The following is a 10,245-nucleotide window of genomic DNA, read 5'->3' on the forward strand; positions in this document are numbered from 1 at the left end:
ACCTTACTTAAGCCTTCTTCCTCTTTCTGACTAAGACATAACACCATAACATCATCTGAACAGGTCAATGAAATATATCTACAGGAACCATCTACAACATTAACCTGCTTTTATCTAGTTTCCTTTCAAAACCAATTCAGTGCAGTTGAAATACTGTGTGGTATCACTCACTGTAATAAACACTCTCCTTGAATAAGGTGAAGAGAAAGTCATGGCAAATGATAAAATTACGCATGATGATGGCTCTTAAATATATGCTTATAAATTATTCTGCAAAGCAATAGCATTTAAAACATTTATTGACACTTGTAGAAATTAAATAAGAAACAATAAACATCACAGACAATTAACTATACATTTACAACAATATTTCATATTCACTGGAGAGCTGTAGTTTTAAGATCAAAGATTTTCTGAAGTTGATCAAATCTCACCTCACTTATTTCTCACAATTCCCAAGAGGTTAATGAGTAAAAATCCCATTCAATGTTTTCAAGTCTCCATTTTCCATACACAAACACTAATACAAAAGTTAAATACCACAAGTGCTGGAAATCTGCAATAAAATCAGGAAATATTGAAATGCAGGTCAGGTAGCGGAGAGAAAAAAAATGATCAATTTGCAATATTAATTTTGTTTTTTTCTGCAGATACATTTTTAGCACCTGAGAGTTTCAACACTTACTGTTTATATTCTTAATGTAGACCATGCCCTTGGAGTGATTAATGTGAATGGAATGTTAAATCTATCACTGAGATGTGCTGGTGAAGGGCATTGTTTCGTAAATACATGGAGCACTTACAAAGAGAGGCTGGTGTGAGAATTGTTCCCCACGTTATTACAGTTCCAGACAGATACCCCAAATTGTTAAGCTCCCAGGTGAGCCCGGATGAAACAGTTCCCTTTCCTTCTTTATTGGCCCATTTGTTTGGACACTAATAGGTTAATTTAGAAAGGGTTCCTTTCTTGTGAATGCCTTTCTCCCAAACCAATGGAATTGATGTTTAAGAGTAGCCAATTAAACCAGGATGTGTTGAATTAACAAGAGGGTGAGTGTATTCATTACAAAATGCAAAAACACATCCACACAGATTAGGAAGAGAAGGAGGTGCAGGCAGATAGCATAGTGAAGAAAACAGGTCGAGGCAGCGGGCCGTGGAGGGGGTCGTTAGGGCCGACTGCCTGCCCCTCTTCCGCGGTTACGTTAGAGCCCGGGTGTCCTTGGAAAAGGAGCACGCGATGTCGACCAACACCCTGGAGTTGTTCAGGGAGAGGTGGGCGCCGCGGGGAATGGAGTGCATTATTTCTCCCTCCAACTCTATTTTGATTTAGTCCCTACCCTCCCCCTCACTGTTTTGATCACACAGCACTGCCCTTTGATGTGAAGGGCACTGCTTGTCACTGGCCACCCGGGTGTTTTCTTATCTTCCTGGTGGTGGAATTTGAATAAAGATTCGTGCACTTTGTGTCTTTCACTGTGTCTCACACCTGCACACACACACCATGGGTGCTGGGGAAAAAAAATAAGCACTACTGCACTTAGGTGGTAGTGTGGGGGTTATTTTTTTTGAACAAAAAAAAATAAACAGGAGTGTCACCCGGTACGGAGGAAGGAGGGCAGGTCTGAAGACCTCCTCGTGGGAGAATAAAAAAAAGCATAGTGAAGAAGACATTCGGTACACTTGCCTTTATTACTCAGTGCATTGAGTATAGGAATTGGGATGTTGGGTTGTCGCTGTACAGGACATTGGTTAGGCCAATTTGGAATACAGGGTTCAATTCCGGTTTCCCTCCTATAGAAAGATGTTGTGAAACTTGGAAGGGTTCAGAAAAGATTTGCAAGGGCTGGAGGGTTTTTGCTATAGGGAGAGGCTGAATACACTGAGGCTATTTCTGGAGCATTGGAGCTGAAGGGTAACTTTACACAGGTTTATAAAACCACGAGGGGCATGGATAGGGTGAATAGCCAAGGTGTTTTCCACAAGGTGGGTGAGTCCAAAAATAGATTTAAGGTGGGAGGAGAATAATTTAAAAGGGACTAAGGGGCAGCTTTTTCTTGCAGAAGATGGTGTATGTATGGAATGAGCTGCCAGAGCAAGTGGTGGAGGATGGTACAATTACAACATTTAAAAGGCATCTGGACGGGGGTATATGAACAGGGTGAGTTTAGAGGGATATGGGCCAAATGCTGGCAAGTCGGACTAGATTAATTCAGGATATCAGGTCGGCATAGACGGGTTGGACCAAAGGGTCTGTTTCCGTGCTGCACAACTCTGTAACATTTAAAAGGCAGCTGGATGGGGACATGAATAAGAAGGCTTCAGAGGGATATGGACCAAATGCTGGTTTGTGGGACTAGATGACTTTCGGATATCTGGTTGGCATGGACGAGTTGGAGCGAAGGATCTGTACAACTCTGTGTCTCTGTAAGTGTAAGCTTTCTTGGGGAGATTTTGACTTTTGTTACAGAGCCTTTTTAAATGACTGTGACATTTTAATTTGTGCTTATTTGGTTTAATTGGTTTATTTCAATTTGTAGTGTAAGGAGATTTCTGAAAAGTAGGCTGTCAGTAGGTTAGAAGACGGAATAGGTTATGCTGCATTCTGCAATTACAGCGATGATGATGTGTCAAGTGTAATACTTCAACTGGCTTGGCATTGATTTATTGGTTAATACTCTTCGCCATTGAAGTTATAACATCTTCAATTGAGAGTGAAAGCATATATCTTGGGAGGATATTTAATTGCTCTAAAGATACCACGTATCTGAAAGTTCCCTGCAGTTAATAGATCATTGGGACAGGAATTACCTATTATATCACAAAGTAAGTCTGTTTCTCTCTGCTGAACTTCTACTCAGCTAAAGATTGGCTCTGCCTGTTGCGTGACATGGCTTTTAATTTCCACTGATCGACCAGATAAACATTAGCAACACAAACTCACATAAAAATGTCATGCAGGTATGAATTATAAAATAAATCAAGTTATTTCTTTCCCTACTCGTTTTCAGATAACACCTGAAACCTCTATCACCAAAGGGAGCAGATATTTGGGAACAGCCCTGCCTGCAAGATCCCTCGAAGCCACACACCATCTTGACTTGGAAATATATTGGAGTTCATTCAGTGTTTCTGAATCAAAATCCTGGAATGTCCTTCCTAATCTTCAGGAATGCAGTGGTTGAAGAATTCAGTACACCACTGCCTTCTCAGGGGTAGTTAGGGATGGGCAATAAGTCCACCACTGCCTTCTCAGGGGTAGTTAGGGATGGGCAATAAGTGCACCAGTGCCTTCTCAGGGGTAGTTAGGGATGGGCAATAAGTACACCACTGCCTTCTCAGGGGTAGTTAGGGATGGGCAATAAGTGCACCACTGCCTTCTCAGGGGTAGTTAGGGATGGGCAATAAGTACACCACTGCCTTCTCAGGGGTAGTTAGGGATGGGCAATAAGTACTGGTTCAGCCTCTGATGCCTGCAGCCCTTGAATTGATATTTTAAAAAGTCTCTTCCAAAGAAGTCTGTGAGGGGTTAATTATTTGGGTAGATTGCGCTCAGTTATGACCCACTCTCCCTCCTTGCCAAGGTGATGATAATTTCCCTTACCTCCCTCTCCGCCTCACTCTGATGCTTTAACTTGTATGCCACTCCACACAAAGTGAGGGAGAACTTAGGACTTCAGATAGAGGTGCTGAACAATGTGTCCTGAGCCAATAAAGTAAACAGCTTGTGAGGCATTGGTTTATTTTTGTTAAAGTTGGAACAATCGAAGAAGCATGAAGGAATGCAGTCAAACTCCGACAGAACCAGGATTTTAATTTAACTTTCAGTCGCTATTGGATTTGGGAGCAGCTATACATCTCTCCCTGCTACAGCAAAATGCTTGAGTTCTCTCATTCTCTCAGAGATCTCTCTTGATATTCTTTCCTTCTGGATTGGAAACTTGCATGTGAGACAATCTGAACTTGCTTTTGCCAACAGAGTGTTTATGGGGTGTTACTATATTGAAGCAGTTGCTGTTTAGTATTTAAATCATCTATTATTCTGTTAAGTTTTCAAATAGAGTTAAGCTGTTCCAATTCTTTCTTTCTTTGCATTTTAAGAATAAAGTCTAAAATCTGTTATGCTTCAAGACTGGTAGTTTGACCAATCAAATTACATCCAGAACACAACACCTTACATTTGCCATTAAACAGAAGAAAAAGTTGGGATCTAGGCTATCTCCTTAATATAATTTGAGGGGCTTTGGTCTGGTCTATAGCAGAAGTAATTCTACACTTGACCTGAAAGAGGTTTGGGAGTTTCTGATTGGAGAGACTTCTGAATTGCTTCTACCATTTTATGCCTGGGGGAGTCTGATGCAAGAATATTGAGAGAAATTTATATTGACTCTACTGAAACCTGAGTTGGAAATTTATATTGACTCTACTGTATCAAATGATAAATTCAGTTGTGTTTGGTGGTGTTGGCTGAGGTGGGAAAGTTGTCCAGGAAGAAATCAATTGTTCATCTTCAAAAAGTGATACAGAATCTTTCAATCCAGTTTAAACTTCAGATCTGAAAAACAGCACTTCCGATAATGCAATTGTTATACCACTTTTGGAATTCTGTGCTCAGTTCTGGTCTCCCTGCTATAGGAAAAATTGAATTGAACTGGATTGAATTGAATAGAATTAGCTTTATTGTCACATGTACTCAAATAAGTGCAGTGATAAATTTATAAGTTGTCACTTACAGTGCCATCTTGGGTAGAAAGATGCCTCGGCACAGATTCTTCAGCACAAGCTCTTTGTGAAAACTTTATTGTCACATGTACTCAAATGAGTGCAGTGACAAATTTATAAGTTGTCACTTACAGTGCCATCTTGGGTAGAAAGATGCCTCGGCACAGATTCTTCAGCACAAGCTCTTTGTGAAAAGTAAAGAAATAAAGTTGTGAAACTTAAAAGGGTTTGGAAAACATTTACAAGGATGTTGCCATGGTTGGATTGTTTGAAATATACAGAGAGTCGGAATAGGCTGGGGCTATTTTCCGTGAAGTATTGGAAGCTGAGGGGTAACCTTAAAGAGATTTATAAAATTATAAGGGGCATGGACAGAGTGAATCTCCACGGTCTTTTTCCAGGGAAGGGGAGTCCAAAACTAGAGGCCATGGGTTTAAGGTGAGAAAGGAAAGATATAAAAGGCACTGAAGGGGCAATCTTTTCACACAAAGGGTGGTGTGTGTATGAAATGAGCAGCCAAAGGAAGTGGTGGAGGTGGGTACAATTACAATATTTAAAAGGCATCTAGATGGGAATATGAATAAGAAGGGTTTTGAGGGAAATGGGCCAAATGCTGGCAAATGAGACTAGATAAATTAAGGATATCTGTTTGGCATGGGCAGGTTGGCTGTCCAACTCTATGACTATATGACTCCAATATTCACTTAGTTACTCCATTGAAGTGTCAGCCTAGATTGCATGTTCAAACATTTCTCAGTGTTAAGATTGGTACTAGCTGAGTGAACAGGGAAATTTACACTGGATCAATCTTGTGTTGGATTAAGTTGACCTAGAGCTGCTTAGTGCTGTAATGGAGAGGAAAGTTTACCATCGATCTTGTTCCTACTCTACCTGATCTTGGTGTAGGATATATTGCAGATAACAGTGGTATTCCACTCCCAAGATTTAACTGTTTCACCTTGAAAAGCATCACAGTTTATCAACAGAAAATCTGAAAAGCATGTTAATAGTTTCTGTTCCTTTGAAGGTCCCACTTGCAAAGATAATAAATCTAGACAGGATTGAACCAGAGTTCCAGACAACGTCTGGCAACACTTAACAGTTACAGGTAGCTGCTGAGTATCTCTGTGGAGTTCAGCTGCAAGTACTCGAGTTCCCAGTCATTCTTGTCCCTCTCTTCATTTCCTGCCTCGAATTTCGATGTTCTCCTCTTCTCCAAGGATTCAATAATCATTTGAGCAAAGTCAGCCTGCAGCCTCTGCAAATTTTCCCTGTGAAAATAAAAACACAACTAGTAAATTCCCTAAGCCCACGACACATGATTTAATGTGTTCAAATGTGTCTAATGCCACAGGCTGAACAAGTCGAAGGAACCACCCTGGAACAAGTCAGAACTACAGATGTTGAACGTGCAACTCACTGATTTCAATGCGCCAAGTGTTACAATCCTGACAAATTTTAAAAGTAGGATAAATTAATTGATCTAGAGCTGGATTCACATATCAACCCAAGATTGCCTTGCTTTGAGATTTAAGCCAAAGTTAGTCAATTAAATACAGGTCGGGAGAACCTTTGGCTATTGGTGTCTGCCCTTACAGCATCACCAATTACGTGAAGTTTGTCTCCCCAGTTTCTCTCCACTTGTGATACATTATTCTAGTGGTTTACTTTTACTTACTTACCTTGTTCTTGTAATCATTGACATCATTATTACCACTATCACTGCAATTCCCATGATCACTTTTGTGGTATTTCCCTCAAGGCCTCGTCCTGGTACTTTGTGGTATTTGCAACAGGTTCCTGTGGAGGGCAGCACCTTATGGGGGGCAGGGTTCTGTGGAGGGTAGGCTCCTGCAGAGGGCAGTGTCACATGAAGGGCAGGTTCCTGTTGAAGTTTTTTGTCAGGCAGACAAGGTTCCACAATACTAGACTAATTAGTAAAGTTAGGTCACATGGGATTCAGGGTAAGCTTGCCAATTGGACACATAATTGGCTTAACGGCAGGAGACAAAGAGTGACAGTGGACATTTGCTCTTCAGTTGGAGGCCTGTCAACCGTACTGTGATTGCTTCTTCAGAGAGGATCCTGAACTATGAGATCATTAAGTACTCCTGTCACACAGTACAGAAACAGACCCTTTGGTCCAATCAGTCCATGCGAATATAATCTCAACCTAAACTAGTCCCACTTGCCTGCTCCCGGTCCATATCCCCCAAAATCTTTCCTATTCATCTACCTATTCAAATGTCTTTTAAGCATTGACATTGTACCCCCATCCACCACTTCAGAATGTTAATTCCACATGCAAACCACCCTCTGTGTAAGACATTTGCCTCTCATGTCTTTCTTAAATATCTCTCCTCTTACCTTAAAAATGTGCCTCTTAGTCTTAAAATCCCCCATCCGAGGGAAAAGACAACTACCATTAACTCTATGTACACCTCTCATCATTTTAAAGACTTCTATTGGGTCGCCTCTCAACCTTCTACACTCCTGTGCAAAAAATCCCAGCAGTTGCTCCTTATAATTTCAAAGATTGAGTAGACTAAGGAATATATTCATTGAAATTTAGAAAAATGGGGGTGGGGGATCTTACAGAAACATTTAAAATTATGAAGGGAACACATAAGATGGAAGCAGGGAGGTTGTTTCCACTGGCAGGTGAAACTAGAACTAACAGGCATAGCCTCAAAGTAAGGGCAAACAGATTTAGGACTGACTTTAGGAGGCACCTCTTCACCCAAAATGTTGTGAATCTGTGTAATTCCCTGCCCAGTGAAGCAGTTGAGGCTACCTTGTTGAATGTTTTTAAGGCAAAGACTGACAGATTTCCAAACAGTAAAGGAATTAAGGACGGGCAAGTAGAGCTGAGTCCTGAAAAGATCAGCCACGATCTTATTGAATGGTGGAGTGGGTTGGAGGGGCCAGATGGCCTACACATGCTCCTAGCTCTTATGTTCTTATATATTCTCTAGAGTTTTGAAGAATGATAGGTGATCCAGTTTGACGTGTATAAAATTCTAAGTTTGCCCCTGTTCCTATTTCTTACAAGCCACCTCACTGCTTGCCTTTGAGAACGGACTAAACCTTCCTCAGTGCCGGGAACAGCGCACGCTTCCCCTGTCTCACTTACGCTGAAGGTGGGGCTGGCAGCCTGAAATTGCGATCTGTCTCTCCTGTGAGCCAATAGGTCACTTCAGTTCCTCTTCCCTGAAACAGAACAAGATATCAGTTATTCCCTGCATAGACCACATGACTCTTGGCAGTTCCCCTAAATCAAACACTGGGTCCTATCAACATGTACTCAAAGTTCCCCAGTCTTTTCAGCTGTAGCTCAGTGAGTCGCACTTTTATCTCTGAGTTAGGAGACTCACCCTGGACTTGCACACAGTCTGGGCTGAAAACAATGACTGCAGATGCTGGAAACCAGATTCTGGATTAGTGGCGCTGGGAGAGCACAGTCTGGGCTGCCAACTGGGAAAATGTTGCTCTGCCGCAAGTGGCTTTTTGGACAAGACATTAAACCAAAACCCTTTCTTCCCTTTTAAGTAGATTCTACACTGTTTTATTGAGGAATGTGACGATGCTGCCCCTATCACAAGGTTATGTTGTCCTTGGTTATTTTTTCAAGAGGGGTTGTAAACTCAGTGGTGCCAAAATGACTGCCAGAAACTGCTTATGTCAACAACCAGAGGAGGCCTTTAGATTTTCCCCAATCTGTTACAGACCAGGCCAGACCCCCTTAAAACATTTTGAGAAGGTAGCCCAGACCCTAACTTTTATTTCTTTAAAGGCAGACGTATAGTGAATATTCTGGGAGTGATGCAGCTGGTGAAACCACTAGGTTTCAAGAAAAACAGAATTTATTTACACACTGCAGTTGAAATGCGAAGAAAAAAAAAACAGAATTTAGAATAAATGATTTGAAAACGCAACTGACTCAAAATCGCAACTTAATGACATTGTTCCAATTCCTGCAACATCCCATAAACTCACTCTTGGGCAAATAGTAAATTCAAACACAGGTACTTACAGGCAGGAGAGATTTCAGAGAGAAGGTTCTGATAAGATCTCTGTTGAAGCATGGAGCCTCTTTTCACTTCAGCTGTTTCTCTAGGTCCCCTGCAGTTTCTCACTGCTTGCTAAAACCACATCAAACTGGAAAAAACCCTGAACTGGGAGAACTGGCCACTCCCCTTTCATTGAACAACTGTTTTTTTTAAAAAAAAACCTGAAGGCCTCCTCTGATTGTTGACTTAGACAGCTTCTGTTAGTCATTTCGGCACCACTGACTTTACAACTCCCTTGAAACAAATTAAGGACAAGATAACCTTGTTAAAGGGGCAGCATTATCACAGGGGTGATGGCATTCTCCTTGACGTCCTATCCAATATTTCGCTTTTTATTTATTCCCCTAATAGAAGGTCAGTTACTTGAAACATTAATTCTGCTTATTTATTCACCCCTGCTGAATATTTCCAGAATGTTTGGGTTTTTTGTTTCAGATTTCCGGCATCTTCGGTATTTTGTTTTAATATTCCTCCCTCAAACAACATCTCAAACCATGATTTGGTCATTGTGACATCTTGAAATAGTTGCCATATTTGGTACGATACAACAATGTTTTCAACCCAAATGTTGAGGATGTGAAAGGCACTACAGAAATGCAAGGTTTTCTTCTAATGTGATGAAGAGTAGGAACAGTGGAGGCCCAGAACCTGGTGAGCTTGGTTATTCTCTCAGGAAGATTATACTGTGTGAGGTTAGATCCTTGGATCACAATAGCCTTGACACAGGAGTGGGAGGAAGCCATTGAACCCATTCCATCATGATCTAAGATCCATGGTAGATCTGTACCTCAGCTCTACTCTGTTCATTTTTTTTATTTCGAAAATATACTTTATTCATAAAATATTTTGATGATCTGTACAATTGGTCATGCCATACATACGTAAACATTCCATTTCTTGGCATACAGAGACAGTCATCATTCATATATACAGGTCTGTACGATTACTATCCACATATTTAGCGGGGAGGTCAGCGGAGCCCCCTTACTGCGTCGGCCCCCTGTTCTGTCAAAGGTAATCGCCAACCGGGTCAGGTCTGCTCTGGGGTTGGTGATTCACCCTGTCCAAACCTGTGCTGTACTGGGCAGGAAGATCGCTGAGAGTCTCACACTCCTCAGGTCTTTCCCCACCGCGCCTTGGCGGCAGCTGCCCCAAGCTTCAGCATGTCCCTCAACACGTAGTCCTGGACCTTGGAATGTGCCAGTCTGCAGCACTCACTCGGGGTCAACTCCTTCAGCTGGAAGATCAACAGGTTTCGGACCACCCAGAGAGCGACCTTCACTGAGTTGATGATCCTCCAGGCACAGTTGATGTTCATCTCGGTGTGCGTCCCGGGGAACAGGCCGTAGAGCACGGAGTTCCGCGTCACGGCGCTGCTCGGGACGAACCTCGACAAACACCACTGCATTCCTCTCCAGACTTCCTCTGCATAGGCACATTCCAGAAGGAGGTG

General features: G+C 41.9%; 1 protein-coding gene across 2 annotated transcripts in view; it reads right to left on the bottom strand.

Moving 5' to 3' along the window:
* Nucleotides 1-5,340: 5,340 nt before the first annotated feature.
* Nucleotides 5,341-10,245, bottom strand: part of LOC122542318 (heat-stable enterotoxin receptor-like) — a 186,771-nt gene continuing 181,866 nt past the window's right edge. For both annotated transcript variants that reach the window (XM_043679963.1, XM_043679962.1), the window contains 2 exons: nucleotides 7,856-7,932; nucleotides 5,341-5,993 (listed from right to left, as the gene is read on the bottom strand). In XM_043679963.1, coding sequence (XP_043535898.1) covers nucleotides 5,825-5,993; nucleotides 7,856-7,932 — 246 coding nt within the window. In that variant the 3' untranslated portion in view covers nucleotides 5,341-5,824. The remainder of the gene's footprint in view (nucleotides 5,994-7,855; nucleotides 7,933-10,245) is intronic.

The sequence above is a fragment of the Chiloscyllium plagiosum genome, chromosome 39 (assembly GCF_004010195.1).
Source record: "Chiloscyllium plagiosum isolate BGI_BamShark_2017 chromosome 39, ASM401019v2, whole genome shotgun sequence".
Lineage (NCBI taxonomy): Eukaryota > Metazoa > Chordata > Chondrichthyes > Orectolobiformes > Hemiscylliidae > Chiloscyllium > Chiloscyllium plagiosum.